Source organism: Uranotaenia lowii, chromosome 2 (genome assembly GCF_029784155.1).
Source record: "Uranotaenia lowii strain MFRU-FL chromosome 2, ASM2978415v1, whole genome shotgun sequence".
Classification (NCBI taxonomy): Eukaryota; Metazoa; Arthropoda; class Insecta; order Diptera; family Culicidae; genus Uranotaenia; species Uranotaenia lowii.
Genome location: NC_073692.1, coordinates 237,686,924 through 237,704,059, shown reverse-complemented (window position 1 = coordinate 237,704,059; position 17,136 = coordinate 237,686,924). Strand labels below are relative to the sequence as shown.

The 17,136-nt window shown below is 36.5% G+C and overlaps 1 protein-coding gene across 1 annotated transcript in view; it reads left to right on the top strand.

Moving 5' to 3' along the window:
- Positions 1 to 16,867, top strand: part of LOC129745949 (angiotensin-converting enzyme-like) — a 28,600-nt gene extending 11,733 nt beyond the window's left edge. The window contains exons 2-7 of the mRNA XM_055739348.1: positions 1,767 to 1,843; positions 1,908 to 2,127; positions 2,217 to 3,287; positions 15,998 to 16,281; positions 16,446 to 16,596; positions 16,663 to 16,867. Coding sequence (XP_055595323.1) covers positions 1,767 to 1,843; positions 1,908 to 2,127; positions 2,217 to 3,287; positions 15,998 to 16,281; positions 16,446 to 16,596; positions 16,663 to 16,812 — 1,953 coding nt within the window. The 3' untranslated portion in view covers positions 16,813 to 16,867. The remainder of the gene's footprint in view (positions 1 to 1,766; positions 1,844 to 1,907; positions 2,128 to 2,216; positions 3,288 to 15,997; positions 16,282 to 16,445; positions 16,597 to 16,662) is intronic.
- The last annotated feature ends 269 nt before the right edge of the window (positions 16,868 to 17,136 follow it).

The window sequence follows — 17,136 nt, the reverse complement described above, 5'->3', positions numbered from 1 at the left end:
AAGATATAATTCAGAATGGAGAAACTTAAAATCGAAAATTTGGAGTACTTAATTATAACTGAACCAGATGTAAATATCTTGGTGAGATACGTTTGAGTTATTATTTTGATATGCTCTCCTGATCGGGATTAGCAATCTGGCTGTTCGGTAACATTCTTTTATTGTTCAATGAAGCAAGTTCAAACTAATCGAAACCGATTTAGCTCGGCAGGAGGATTCGTTTCGACCTGGTAGAAATCGGCCGAAGTCAATTGGAAAGAGACTGGTGATCAACTGTCAATCCATTTCCACTTGTTTCGACCTATTTCGACTGAACTTCATTGAACAGATTTTCACTGAGTCAAAAATTCCCGACTTTTTGAAAAAATTCCCGGCTTTTTCCCGCTTTTTTCCCGTTGGATTTCAAATCCCGTCTTTTTCCCGCTTTTCCCGTTTTTCCCGGATGGGTGGCCACCCTGTATATGTTGTTGACTGAAATACACATCATATGCTTCTTTTATTTATCAAGCTAAAAAAAGTTATGAAAATTTACTTACATAGTTAAAAAAAATACCCGCTAATTTCATCGATGGGGAACCTAAAGTGCAGAACAAAAATACGCTCATACGCTTGTGATCTTAGTTTTGTCATGATCTTTCACTTGGAAAAGGAATTTTTGATGAAACGTCAATAAGTCACACAAACGCAACCAATTTTCAAATCATAGCTTGTGGGGAATCGTGGGCCACACATCTTGAATCACCTATATTTTTATGTTTTTATACACTTAAAATTAAAATATGTTTTACCTATCTGCAAAGTTTTCTCATGCCAAATGAAGAGTTATAAAAAATATTTTGTCCATCCAATATAAGAAATTTTGCCAAAACGTCCGCGAGCCAGGTTTTGGAATCAATGCGATCATACACAGAGCTCTCTTTTTTATTTCATCTGAAATTGCTTTTAAATAACGAAATGAATTAGGAAATCACAGTTTTCTGTCAACTCATAAACTTTGCAGGTTATTTGGTTAATTTGGATTTGGTGGCCCACGATTCCCCACCATTTTTCAAAATCCAAAAAAATATTGCTTTTTTCAAACATTCAGAATTTGAGGGAAATAACTTATTTAATTTTTTTTTAAAATACCATATTGTACCTTGAAAATGTAGAAAACCATACCATTTTTTATTTTTATTTTATTTTTTATAATAAAGAAGTTATGAAACAACGAAAAAAAAGTGGCCCATGATTCCCCACTCTCCCATAATAAAATTATCTAGGGATGAACTTGTTTAGATACCCTTCTAAATAAAAAAAAATTTAGAGACGAGGTAGGGGGTTTGTGTTTAATAATTTGAGTTTCAGTTCAACAAGTTCATTAAATTGCATATCGAAATTAACAATTTTAAATTAGTTTCAATACGTGAACGTCATAAAGTGGTTTAGAATGAAATGTCTTAGGGCCAGAGTGATAGTTATTTAATACCGCCGGAGGCGAGCCAACTTTCTGACATGTTTGTAAACACTTATTTTAAAACACATTTTGGGATCAAGTAACTTCACGTTACTCCGGTAAATGCATTTCTTGAACTGGAAACTTTACTTGAAAAAAAAACTGTATGAGAGGAGGGGGGGGGGGGGGGATAAACCCCTAAAAAAACCCCGTTGGCACGGCCTTGACTTCATATCATCTTTATTTTATGTTCTCTCTGTAGTATTAGAATATTGGTGTCTTCAAAAAAGTTGTAGACAAAATGAACAAAAAACTTCCTAATTATTTACAGAGCACCAACGATAATCTCGGAGATGCTATACAATTTCTGCGGGACTTTGATCGTGAGGCATCTGAAATGTGCAATCGGTATGTTCCCTGTTGGAAAAAGCACTTCCTAGATCCACACGCTAATTAAACTCAAATCTTTCAGGGTAACCAGCAGTGAGTGGAAGTACGCGACGAACACGTCCGAGTTCAACAAACGGCGCATGAGGGAGCAGCAAAATTTAGCTTCCAAATTTGAGTGCCTGAGCTGGCGCCGGGCAGCTTCCTTCGATTCCTCCACCATCGTAGATTCCAGCATCCGGCGACAGTTGGGCCAAATCGTTCAACCGGGACGATGCGGCCTAGGCGATGACAAAAACGCTGAGGTACAGTCGCTTAATGATTCTTTTACCTACTCTTAGATAGCCTCTCAGCCCTAAACAGTAATTATCTGTCGTTTGACTTTTGATTTCAGATAACACATGTAATATCACTTATGAAGGAAAATTACAACAATGTCAAATTGTGCCCATACAATGGACCTCAGCCAACTGCCGGGGGGACTGATGCTTATCGAAGCTCAAACTACGTCACCGGATATACAACATATTGCGATTTGAAGCTAGAGCCCGACCTGGTTCAGCTAATGGAAACGAGTCGCGTGGAGCCGGAGCTTCGCTACTATTGGACGGCATGGCGCGAAAAAACGGGCCCACCGGTTAAGAACACGTTTATGCGCTATTTGGATCTCGCCAATCAGGCAGCGGAGCGTCACGGTTTCAACGATGCCGGAGAGCAAATGCGATCGGTTTACGATGATCCGGAGTTTTATTTCAGCGTGAATGATTTGTGGACCAAGGTTCAACCGCTTTACAAACAATTGATCACATTTGTCCGGAAGGGCCTTGTCAGACAGTATGGAGAATACGTTGTTCGAAGGGACGGGCCTTTGCCGGCGCATCTTTTGGGCAACATGTGGGGCCAAAACTGGCGTAGTATTCTGGACATTGTCAAACCAGGACCATCGGAATTTCCCGATGTTACCGGAGAAATGATCCGACAAGGCTACACACCTCTTAAAATATTCCAAACGGCTGAAGAATTTTTCACATCCATGGGTCTACCGCCAATGACCCCGGAGTTTTGGAGAAATTCAATGCTTCAGCGGACCAATGAAGTATACGGGCATTGCACAGCTTCGGCGTGGGACTTTTGCAATAAGATTGATTTTCGCATCAAACAGTGCACCCAGGTGAACCTGGAAGATTTTATAAGTGCCCATCACGAGATGACTCATATACAGTACTACGTGCAGTACGCTAGTCAGCCGTTTCTGTACCGAGACGGCCCAAATCCGGCGTTCCACGAAGCCTTGGCCAATGCCGTTAATTTATGTGTTGGAGGTCCAACGCACCTGCAGAAACTGGGTCTTCTGAACAGTGTCGTTTCGGTTACAAACGGCAACACCATGGTTAACATTGAATATCTGCTGGGCATCGCGCTGGACAAGCTACCCTTCATGTCCTACAGTTTGGCTCTGGAAAAGGTAAGATATTTAGTATTATTAGTTTCATTACGCTTAGAGTTACCATATCCTGCAACGCCAAAAAGAGTACATTGCGAAAAAATGTAAAGACCAACGATATATATTCAAAAACCATGATGTTTAAGGTTATTCAAAAACCGCCAATTTGTTGTAAGGTACATGTCAAATGCTCAGAATTTTAAGTTGGACTTTTCAAAGTTTACGATTGTATACTGAGAAAGCTCACCAAAGTTGATAAAAAAAACTGTAATTTAAATTTTTTTCAAAATATTTATTCGAATTTTGGGATTCATTAAAAGTATTATTGCTGATTCGTGTTGTTGGTGTTATGCATATTGTCTGCTGTCCGGGACTTTATTGCATACTCAAAGGCGCTTATTTTGAACGAAAAATTCCGGTTGAAATTGTAAATGTACTTACTAGTGATTCCCTCCATTGAAACATTCAACAAAATAAGCAAAACTGAAGTGTTTCGCAACGAATGCATAAAAAGTTGGATCCCTTGTATTGGTAAGGATATTTATGTATCGGAAGAATTAAGGTAATTTATATAAGCAAGTTCTATTTAATCCCTTTCACACAAAAAAGAGTACATTTCGTAATATTCCATAAAAAGAAGAGACGCTCATTTTTCGATCGAAAAAGAGTACATGTACTCTTAAAAGAGTACGTATGGTAACCCTATATGCTTAAGTCCATAGATGGATCGTAACGATATTCACCAATTTAGCCTTATTTTGAAGCTAGCAAACAGTAAACAATGTATTTCTATGTCAAAATTTCGCATTTTTGTACTAGAAAAAAAATATTTGCATACATTTTTAATACTGTCAAACGGGGCATCATGCAAATGCAACATTTGTATACCACCAGAACACTCATTCAATTTTTATTTCTATATACTGTAATAAAGTTATCATTGAATGATAACAAATTGATGATGACATAGTTTTTAACATCGTGAAAAAGTTTGTTAAAGTTTTTGATTTTCATAAAAAATTTAAAAAATCGAGCAATAGATGTGCAAATTTTTACATTTTTCGATGCCGTAAAAAACTTTACCTCGTATGACGTATTGCCTTAATGTCAATGATATCACCTACAAACTTTATATTGCTTTCATTATCCAATACCAACACTGTTGGTGTATAAATATTTTTTCGGAAAATCACCAATTTTTTTTTAAATAAATATTTTTATAATTCAGTTAGCTGACTGGGGCCAAATGCAACAAAATGCAAATCAGAGTTAAATCTCATAAATCGCGTTTGCATATGCTGGGATATGATTGTTTCGTTTTTTACCCCTAAATGTATGCAGCAGATTAACACTTTTTTCTTAAAATCATTTTTGACAGAAAAAATGAAAAATTTAATTCGAACAAAACCAAAAATTACTGCAATTGGTGCTTTATGCGTTATGACATCACAAATGTATCAAAAATTTTAAAATTTCAAACGTTTTCATTTGATTTTTCATTAATTTCAGAGTTTGTTTCAACTTACCCCTTTTTCTTAGTAGGGTGAAAATCGCATGTTTTTGTAAATTTCAAAATAACTGGTAAAACCAATAATATTTCTGACTACGTCAGTTTGGTGTCCCATCAACCTTAAAACTTTTGATGTACAAGAGGTATGATTATCTTTATGCTTTAAGATTTTAGAAGCCATTGAAGTTGAAAACTGTTGCATGTTGCCCCAGTTGACGGTACGTTTTGAAGCCAAAAAACACTGCTTCATTTTGTAGAAAAAAGAATTTGTTTATATTCAATGTGGTTGTTTTGAAAAGCGAACGAAAACAGTCGCAAATGAGTGAATTCACGTCACGAAAAAGGCGAAGTTTTTAATTTTACGAGAAAACTTTGACATTTTCTTACATAAAAAATGATATCTTCTTTGAAAATGATACCACGATTCTAAAACACTAAATTTTATAGAAATCGGTTGTAATCTAGATAAGTTACAACAGTGCGAATGAGTGAATTCACGTCACAAAATTTGATATTTTGTAAAATTTTATATGGAAAATATGCTCTGAAAGCTGTTTCGACCCTCCAGATGGTCGGATTTTTATAAATCGAACATAATTTAGGTGATTTTTCAATAAGTTCGTTATTTTCAAATAAAAATTCATCAGTTGAAGAAATTGCAAAACGAAAGTCCACCGGGAAAGTAAAAAAAAATGCAAGCGCGTTGAGAATCTGCTTGGCATTATTTGACAAAATGGCGAGACGAGAGTCCACCGGGAAGACTGAAAAGATGCAAGCGGCTTGAGAGTCCGCTCGGCATGTAGAGTAAAAACGACGAGACGTACCTAAGTCTTCTGAAGATGCAAGCGCGATAACTGCTTGGCATCAATTAGAAAAATGAAGAAACGAGAGTTCGCTGGAAAACATATAAAAATTCCGATAATAAAATTTAAGAAAGGATGCAAGTGCCTTGAGACTCCGCTTATCAAAATACGAGAAAGCGTGCTAGGAGTACCGTAAACTGGGAGAACTTTAGTCATCGAGGTAACTTTGATCAACATGAAATTTTTGCAGATAATCATCATTAACTAAATAAAAAGTTAATGTATTTGAAAACTGTTTACTACGTTTTAAAGCTTATAAATTGAGTTACAAATAAACTAAATTTGGTTTTTATTAGAAGATTTTTGATATTATTTAAAATGTAATTTTAAAATCTCAAAATATCTGATTTTTCGAAGGCTCTCAAACAACCATCTCTCCTGATAAAATTTAAGCATTTAGGAGCAAATGGGTTGTTTCATGTGAAAGTTCAACTTTTTCCTTTGTATAGGTTCAGTTTAAGTGTTATTTTATGGTCATTTGGTGATAATTTTTGGATGTCGAAAAAACGGCGAATTTCCATAAGAAAGTCCGTATTGTAAAAATGGCTAAAACCCTATCAAGTGGTTAAATTTGAAGAAAAAATGAACATGGGAACAGTGCGAGGACCTTGGGAATAGCATGAAGGTAAAATTTCATTTGTTTTTAAGGCCAAAAAAAAAATTGAGAAATGTTCATAATTTTTACCCCTAGATGTATGCAGCAACATTGTCCATCTATTGATTATAAATGTTTTTGAAAAAAAAGTTGAAAAAATCAGTTTAGTCCTAACAAAAATTACTGCTATTAATATTTATGCCTTCTGTGCTAAATGGCACCATATTTTGAAGATGTAGATGTGCGTAAAAACCATAGTGATCAAAGTTACCCCGAAACTCGAAATCTGGTTTTGTAACAAACATTTAATTAATTATTATCACCAATGTTATTTGAATTTACTGCAATCAAAGATGTTTATACTCCTCACCTCAGTAAGTGTTTTAAAATTTTCAGGTATTACGAAAAAGCAACTCCTTCCAAAATATTTAAAAATGAATGAAAAAAGTGATCAAAGTTCCCCCAGTTTACGGTACTTATGCTTGAAACAAAAAAGCTGGATGAAAACAAAATTTCATAAGTTACAAATGCATTAGTAGCCCACTTGTCAAGAATTTAAAAAACGCAATCTAGGAGTTTACTTAATGAAAAATTGACGAAATGAGGTTCCACGAGAGAACAAAAAGAGCTTTTAGTGTCCGCTTATCAATGTTTGAAAATCAGATGAATCATGCATCCCGTCTAACGGTGGGTTGGGAAAAACGACAACCAATATTAACTTTCCGTAAAAGTTGCAATATCTCAGTTATTCGTGGAACATTTATAAAAAAAAAATATAGCTATGAGTAGGTTTCAATATGTTCCCAAATTTAGGAAAAAATGGTTGAAGTGCATAAAAACTACAGCCGAAAAAGTACTGAAAGTCAAGATTCCCAGCAATTTTTGAAAAAGCAGTCAAATTTTTTTTGAAGTTTTTCGTAGAACAAAAGTTGTTTGTAATCATATAGCATAGCTTTTGTGAATTTTTCAGCGAAAAAAATTATTTTATCAGTTGCATAACCACAGGGGTTAAGGAAGTTGCCTTTTGTATTTTTCCGGTTGTAGTTTTTACACACTTCAACCGTTTTTCTTTCCTAATCTTCTAATCCCAAGAACCATTCTTTTGACTCTTGTACAAAATTGATGGCCTCGGTCAATCACAGAGTAGCAACCATTGGCGATGTGGAACTTGTTCTACTGAGCCACGCCTGCAATCATGGAATTCGAAATTTTTCAATCAAGATCAGGATATGCAAAGGAAAGATAAATTTTGGATTTCAAGTATATTATGTAAAATGTTTATATGTATCGATATTTTGTGTTATTTGGACAATATCAAAAATAATTTCGAGTTCAATGATTTAAGGTGGTGAGTAGTCAAACAAGCTAAGCTAAGCTAAGCTTCAACCGTTTTCCTTTCCTAAATTACGAAACATATTTAGACTGCTTCATAGCTATATTTCGTTATTATTTTTTTTTCAAAATTATTGCACAAATAATATTTCAACTTATACGAAGAGTACGGAGTTAACATATGTTGTAAATCTACTTAACTTAGGATCATTTTGTCTCAAAAAATCATACCAGAATGTTTGAGACTCTAACACCAAATTTCGTGGTTTCGTGGTAGGCGGTGTTGAGGTGGGGTTGGTGGGCGGTTTCGTGGCGGGTGGTTTTGTGGCGGAGGTGGCTGGCAGAGAAGGAAATACAGAAAATAGTGATATTGTGGAGATTAGTAACGGATATAATACGAGTGAGATTACACTCTGTTAAGGGGGCTACGAACTGTGTGTCACCTAGTTCACAGTTTTGTTGGTTTTATTTCTCCATCATACTAAGTAGCTTGCTAAGTTGGTTTTTAGGTAAGCTTTGACTTGGCATTTAAAGCTTATTTTGTTTGATATGACTTTCAAGTACGCCGGTAGAGCATTATACTTAATTTTGCTGAAGTAGTTTGGAGATTTCTTCATTTTTTCTGTATTAGCTCTACTATGTATCAGATTTCCTCTTGACCTTGTGGGAAATCGGTGATTTAGCTGCTGGATTTGTTGGTTGTGGTGGAAAAGTGGGTTGTGTAGCTTATTGTGGATTTGAAGTTCGCGTAATGCGACTATTGGTAATATGGATGGAGAGGCTTCGTGGAATAGATTGTATGTGGAAAAAAGTCTGGGGCGTTTGTACACAGCTTTGAGGCATCGCATAGCTTGTAGTGGTTTGATGTCATTTTTTCTTGCAGCTCCCCAAATAGAGACCATGTATTGCAACTTGGATTGCACAAATGCATGATACAGGGTAGCTAGTTGTTTAGTAGGTACGAATCGAGATATCTTCCATATAATACTGTGTATGGCACTAAGGTCTTTTCTGAGACAATCAATATGTGTGTCCCATCTCAAGCGTTCATCAAAATGAAGACCCAGGTATTTAAAGGTTTTCACCTGCTCTATGACAGTTGTATCAACTTGAAGCTGTCCCTGGTAGGAAGAGAGCCGATTGGTTGAGCTGAAGATAACGTACTTGGTCTTATCCAGGTTAAGTGAAAGAAGGTTGACATCGAAGTAAGCTTTCAACTTTTCTAGATCCGTTGACATCTGGGAAATTATTGTCGTAGCATCGGAGTTCTCGTATGACAAAGATGTATCGTCAGCAAACAACCTAGGCTTACCATGCAAACGTAGTTTGTGCAAATCGTTCACATATAGAATGAAAAGAAGTGGCCCTAGATTACTGCCCTGGGGAACTCCTACACACAGGTCTCCGAGGTCACTAGATGACTGGTTTGTTTGCACGTACTGCTTCCGATTGGCAAGAAAACTGGCGAAAAGAGCATTCGCGTTGCCTCTGATTCCAAGATCACTCAGTTTCCGAAGCATAATGGCGTGGTCAATCGTATCGAAAGCTTTTTTTAAGTCCAGAAACAAGACTCCTAAAAACTTTCGATTGTCAAAAGCTTCATGGATGGTATCGACCAGTTCAGTTGCAGCTGTCAGAGTACTCGATCCTTCACGGAACCCGTATTGGTAACTATACAGTATTCTATGGTGCTTCAAAAATGTCAAGACACGATCTGCTATAAGCTGTTCCAAAATCTTGCTGAAAACCGAAAGTACTGATATGGGGCGGTAGTTGCTACAATCGGTTTTTTGCCTGTTTTGAAGATAGGTATAACTTGTGCTATCTTAAGGAACTCCGGAAGTTCTCCATTTTGAATACATTGGTTAAAAATTTCGCATACTAAAGGTGCGAATTATACCTTTTCTTTAAATCTATAGATCTTCGTGTATAAAATTGTTTTCCCTTTTTCTTTATTCTTTTTTCTTCAACTATACAATGTATGAATTGTAAATACAAAAACCTTCGGTATGAGCCGTTTCAAATAAACAAAGTTAAAAAAAAAAAAGGTGCGAAAATAAGATGGTTGGTTTTAACAAACTGAGGTGGAATTCCATCTGATCCCGGGCTTTTTGAAGGATCTAGCTTCCCGATTTTTATTACAACTTCTTGCTCAGTTGCTGGTCGAAGGTATATACATACTGTTACTGCTAGTGGTATATTCTACACTACTCTGAACATTTCGAGGAATCGTAGCTGCGAGTTGAGTTCCAATGCTACAAAAGTAATGGTTGAACGCATCGGCAACTGCTTTCCCTTCCCCCGTGATTACTCCATTCAATTCAATCCTAATCCTCTCTGTTTGTGTTTCATTTGCACCTATCAGGTTATTTAAGTTTTTCCATATTTCCTTATGGGTGGATTTCTGGAAAACCTTGTGATAAAAACTCTTCTTCGCCGCAGCTTTAGCACTATTAAGTTGTTTTGATACCTGGAACAGACCCAGACAACCGTTTGGTGGGTATTTCGAATTTGCAACGCAAATATACATGCAAATATACCTGTAAACATATCGTATATAATGTAGCAAAACCAGTATATACGTATCATTTTGGAGGCCATATAGGTACATTAGCAAACATATTCTTGATTTGGATTGTATTAAATTACGATTTGCACGACTTGTCATGCGCATCATTTACGACTACCCTGATTATTTTTGGAATATACTATGACAATTTACATCATCATATAGATGATTGAGGTTGTAATATACGACATTTTTCGTAACAATATGTAAAGTTTGACGACTGATTTGGTCGTCTTTTGCGACTTGAGTGCAGGGCTACCATTTTCCGTCAGTTGAATAAAAATAAGATTATTATTTTTTTATACTTTAAACCAATCAGTTTATTCATCCATAAAAATAATAAAAATAAGATTATTTCAAAGAAATGCGTTTTTTGTTGTCAAATTCAAGTTTATATCGTACAAATTTATTATTTGCCTGATTGCTGATTTTATTGTTTGTACCTGGACTTGATCCCCTGACCATACGATCTGCAGCTCATGATGGTTCCTCGACGCTATCTGGAATATATAAATTCAAGGGGATTTGCTTCAAAGGCATTAAACCAAAAGCAAATCGTATACTTCTATAACATAAATCTTTCAAATCGTAGAACACGTCATCGATGATCTAAAAATAGACCAACATTTTGAAGCCTCCTTTAATTCGATTCCAATCATCGATGTCCCATTATCATAAACGATTTTATTGAACTTTTTTGTATTCTTTTACGATTGCCAGCAAATACGTTTTACGAAAATCAGACAATTTGCACAGGTATACGATTGCATGCACATTATTACGAATCAATGTAGTTATATACGTTTTTTATTTCGAATTATTTTATGCATAGCACGACAAAATCTCTCAGTCACGGCTGATCACCGTCTATCGGTCGTTTCACGGATTTTTTGCGAATTGTCGTACACAAAGGTCGAGTTCATATGTACATAAATACGAGTCTCTCTTCTTGTCGTAATAAAATCATGCAATGCTTTTAAATACGATAAAGAATATACATGGACCACACATTGTAGGTGCAGATATACGAAAATGAGAATAAATAACATTCTATACGATGTAATCTGTAAAAGAAAATACGACTTCTGGTTGTCTGGGGAATGTCCTTTAAGTCGCCATTGGTAGGGTACTTCTTACATCGCGCAAAAGCTTTTTCCTTAATCCGCATCAGCTTTCATACATCTAGTGTCATCCATGGACAGTAACCCCTGATTTTAACTTCGGCAGATACTGTCTTGGAATATCTCTCTTTCAGTTGATTGTATAACAAGCAGAGTTTTTCTAGTTTTTCTGCGGGACTGTTCGCCTGTATGTTATGGATCTCGGTTTGGAAGGCCTTATTGATCTGTTCATGCTGGACAATAACCTTTTCTAGTTTTCGATAAGCTATTGGTTTTTTTTTTATTTATTGTAGTCAACCCTAGGCTATGATCGCTTATATCGAGTGCTGCTGTTTCGTTTAAGGTTTTTTCGGCTATCGAATCTGAGCACACAACGTGGTCAAGAATGTTGCAGCTTGCTGGACGGGTTATATTTGTGTTGGAGACTTGGCAACCGTAGCATCTCAGAAGATCTAAGTATCGCTCGACTACCGGACAGTTTGTTTTATTAACTGGAATGTTGACATCGCCAAGCATCAATAATTGAGAGTGAGGCTTCAAAGATGTGAGTATGGAGTCTAGTTTTTCAAAAAAGATACGTGGATCTTGAGAAGGGGGTCGGTAAACTGCATGGCATTCGATTGGTGAGCCACCCGGTTCAATGCGCAAATGTATGTAATGAAAGCCATCATCGTGTACATTTTGACTCTCTGATACTATGAGCGAATCTTTAACCCTCATCCGGATTAGGGTGTCATTTTGACACCATTGCAAGTTTGAAGGCTTGTAACTTTTTTCAGAGGCTTCAAAATACAAAAATTTCTTCGGGGACCCTAAATGAATTCAAAAGTTCTTCAATATTGCATCTTTACTTTTTTATGGACGAACCCTGGAAGCCTGGACAAAAAAACTCCCTTTTCCGACTTTTGGTGTCATTTTGACACCACAAAAGTAAAATCTATTTAAGTCGTTTGAATTATTATGAACTTTATATAAATTTTATATCAATACAAACCTTGTAATGTCAGTAAAATATGTTTAGAACATTATATACAGCTAAAGTTACAAGTTTTCTCGTTATTCAGCATGAAAGAAAAAAAATCCGAAAAACATGCCTCACGAAAACTGCTGTAGTTCATATGTTACACGTTCAAAAAAATATTTGCCTTATGCATATGAAAGCTGAAGTTAATGCCTACATCATGAAGACAAGAAATATTTTTTAAATTTTTTTTTAATGAAATGGTCACAAAAAGTTAAAAAAAGTGGTCTAAAAAACCTACTTTTCATTCGATTGCTAGTAAATACTGTTTGAGCGATGGTAGAGCTTTAGAAAAAATATGACAACAAACTTTATTGAAATTCTAACATTTTGTTGTCTTTAGATTTTTGATGTAACAAAAATTGAATTTACTGGAATTTTCCAAAGTTCACTACTTTGCGCAATTTTTTTACAAATTGAAATTTCATCTGTTTTTGTGGTCCACCGTCAGGTTGTACTCGGATTTTCATTGCTTTTACTTTGTTTGGACCAATCAAAAGTATATTCATTGGAAAGCTAATTTAATCTACATTCTAGTGAGGTGCAACAAATCACACTCTGAGATTTCACAAAAATATGAAAATTATAAACGTAAAATCATTCCTGAATTTCTAGAACTACAAGCACCGCGTCCAGCAAAACGTGTTTCTTTGCTCTCCGAGTAGGTACGGTGGGTGGTGATTCGAGCAGAGAGCGAAGCCGACAGACGAAATAACGATGCGTGTCGTGCATTTCTTCGTCTGTCGGCTTCGCTCTCTGCTCGAATCACCACCCACCGTAACTACTCGGAGAGCAAACAAAGACGTTTTGCCAGTGTTCCGAAAATCAATCAAAACAAACACTCAGGATACGTTTCTTATTTGAAACATTCTGATAGTATAATAGGAAGGCGCCTCTCGCAACTGCTTCGCCCGACTGGTATGCAATCTCGATCAGCGTTCCACTCAGCAATGCCAACCGAGTCGCATCATTCAGTATCATCGGTTTTGCAAACACCGCATATCGGAGATGAGTGAGATACAAACTGATCCATTCTGAATGTCACTCACTCAGTATCCGCCTAGCTTATTTGAAATTGAAAACACAGCGGAAGTGACCATCTTTCCCTCACGAACACAATTACAATTGGATTTTATGCTTACTGGTGTAAAAACACGCTGTATAATCAAATAAATTTATTAACTGGCTATGTTTAAAATCAAATAATATTTGCTAATGATCGGTTGAATGTATCACTCACTCACTGCCTGAACCATTCACTCCTGATCCTAGACGAACATGATTCGCCGTATGCATCGCTCTTTGGTGAGATTCCAATTTGATGATGGTGCTGTACTGTTTTGACAGAAAGCATCATGCGAGGTGATCTGTATTTTAGCGATGAATAGAACGAACAATGATCGGATAGGTCCAATAGCAATCAATAACAAAACCCGATCGCTGTACGTTCAGTTGCGAAGTGCAATCAGGAACATTCATTGAAAATGAGTGATATTCGGAACACTGCGTTTTGCTGGACGCGGTGCTTGTAGTTCTAGAAATTCAGGAATGATTTTACGTTTATAATTTTCATATTTTTGTGAAATCTCACAGCGTGATTTGTTGCACCTCACTAGAATGTAGATTAAATTAGCTTTCCAATGAATATACTTTTGATTGGTCCAAACAAAGTAAAAGCACTGAAAATCCGAGTACAACCTGACGGTGGATCACAAAAACAGATGAAATTTCAATTTGTAAAAAAATTGCGCAAAGTAGTGAACTTTGAAAAATTCCAGTAAATTCAATTTTTGTTACATCAAAAATCTAAATACAGCAAAATGTTAGAATTTCAATAAAGTTTGTAGTCATATTTTTTCTAAAACTCTACCATCGCTCAAACAGTATTTACTAGCAATCGAATGAAAAGTAGGTTTTTTAGACCACTTTTTTGAATTTTTGTGATCATTTCATTAAAAAAAAATTAAAAAAATATTTCTTGTCTTCATGGTGTAGACATAAACTTCAGCTTTCATATGCATAAGACAAATATTTTTTTGAACGTGTAGTATATGAACTACAGCAGTTTTCGTGAGGCATGTTTTTTCGGATTTTTTTTCTTTCATGCTGAATAACGAGAAAACTTGTAACTTTAGCTTTATATAATGTTCTAAACATATTTTACTGACATAACAAGGTTTCTTTTGATGTAAGTTTTGTTTAAATCGGTCTAACACGTCAAAAGTTATAACGATTTGAGCTTGTGGTGTCAAATTGACACCACAAGTGCTGATTAGGGTAATGAAATCTAATGCGGATGAGGGTTAATAAAAAGAATTGCAAGATCTCCGCTGCTCGAATCAGAGCGAAATAAATGAAAACTGCGGTATCCATTAACTGTTGCTAGATATTTTCTTTCATCTTTCAACCATGTCTCCCCCAGGACCAAAACATCTACTGGTACAGGGAATTGCTCTAGGAATATTTTAATAAAATCCATTTTGGTGGGATCATTTAGGCCTCTCACATTTAACTGAAGAAATCTTATAAAATTACGATTACGATACGTTTTCTCATATTTTCGTAGGTGATGGAAAGAATTAGAGAAACATGAGGTCTCAAAGAACGAAAGAACATAAGCCATAAATATCATGAAATTTTCGAAAAAGATACAACGGCTCACCGGCAGTACTTGAACCTGTATCTCCGTTTCAGTACAACGGCGCGTTAGCCACCACGGCGAACATGATGAAATCTGCGAAAACGAGCAATCGTTGTAAAGTTCTCTCAGTTGAAAGAGAAGAAAATTTCCGAACTTACATTTCAGTACTGCACTGACGTTTTGGTACCAAAATGCCATTGAAATCAAAGAGGAACTGACGTTCTGGTTCTAAAAAGTCAGAATGGTCCGTTTGTATGTGATTTGACAGTTGCTTCAGTCCTTTGGCTGTAGCCTGTGACAACTGCTTATCGAACAGTTATCATTAGTATAAACTATTAGATAAACATGTTTTGAAACATTCTGCGTAAAAAATAAGTCAATCTATTGATTGCCTCTGGTTTTGTGCCTATTTTAGCAACCCTCTCTGAAGGCAACCCTGTCTCCGGTGTTGGGTTTTAGGGAATCAAAAAAGAGAATTTAGAAACAAAGACACGTGGCATTTCGAGCAACTCGCTTTTTACATCGAATACACCCTTGAGAATAAAATAAGAGCGCTGATGTGGTCTAGTGGATAGGCTGGCGCGAGTCTGGTAACCCAGGCGTACTGGGTTCGATTCCCGGTATCGGCAAGAAAACTCTTGGGTTCGAATATCCCCTAAGTTGCCGACTGGTAAGATGTGTTTCATTGTATTAATAACTAAATGTACTAAATATTTCAGAGGTAATGCATCTGGGGATAATCTGAAGAGACTATTGCAAGCGGAGTGGATTGCCAACCATTGTAGGTCTCTGAAGGTTGGATGTCTTTCCTCGACGAACCATCGGCCGTGGAAGCCCTAGAAGCAATTCGAAGGCCAAGCCACACAGACATAGGCTATATAGATCTTGCTAGCTACCGACGCTACCGACGGGGGAACCATACATACATACATACATACAATACACCCTTGAGAATAAAATCTCGTGTCGTAGTCGAATGTTCGATTCTCTCACAGTAGATTCAATCAAATTCTTCTTCTTCTTCTACCACTGTTCTAAATTAAATTGCATCTGTTAAAACTGCTATCTTCCTTTTCCAGTGGCGCTGGTATGTATTTGAAAAGGGACCGGTAGGCATGAACGCCCGCTGGTGGGAGCTGCGGCTACGTTATCAAGGCATAATTCCGCCGACGGGGAGAGGCTTCGAACATTTCGATCCCGGTTCCAAGTACCACGTTATATCGGATCAGGACTACATCAAATACTTCGTTGCCACGGTGCTCCAGTTCCAGATCTATTCCGAGCTGTGCGTGGCATCCCATCACGTGGGACCGCTCCATACTTGCGATTTTTATCGCTCCCGTGATGCAGGCAGGATACTCAGGTAAGATTTTTTTTATTAGTGAAATACGAAACCTTTAGAAACACAGAATTGTTTAAATTAAAATTTTATTTAGTAAATTTTAAATTTTGATTCAAGAACGTGTGATCATCAATTTATAATTTTATGTAATTTTTCATCTAACGTTGTACTTTTTATCGTTTCAGCGATGCAATGCAACAGGGTGCATCGCTCACCTCCTCGAAGCTGATAAAACTTTTAACCCGCGGAAAAACATCGCGACTTTCGGCTGAACCGTTGCTGGAATTCTTTCAACCATTGGAAGCATGGCTCGAGCTACAAAATCGTGGCGAAACGGTGAGAATCATCAAATACCTGATAAAAAATTTTCTCACGAGTAATGTATTCTCGACTTGATTTTAGGTTATTGGCTGGAGTAGTCGGATGGAGGATTTTGCTTTATTTCAACCGTTAGTTGATCGAAATGGCCGCAACGGAGCGATACAAAAATCTTGTCGAATTGTATTGGGTGTTATATTGTACGCAGTTAATTTAATTTTTAGGTTTGTTTGAAAACAATTCATTTTCTGAAAAGATTTTAATGTCAATGTAAATAAATAATTTAGAAGTATTGTTTTACTTAAAATCTTATGTATGTATTTGTCTCAAACTCGAGCTATTTACTCATTTTCTTTTTTCTCAATGTTGTAACCTCGGTTGAGTGGGAGGTAATTACGAGTGATATGGTCACTAGAGATTAAGCTGTGCTTCGAGTGGATATCATCTAGCTAGAACAACTCTTTCAAAACTCGAAGCTTTTATACAGAACCACCTGAAGAGGGACATTTTTACCCATAGGATAAATGATCTTGAGCGAAACTAGCCGAAAACTGATCT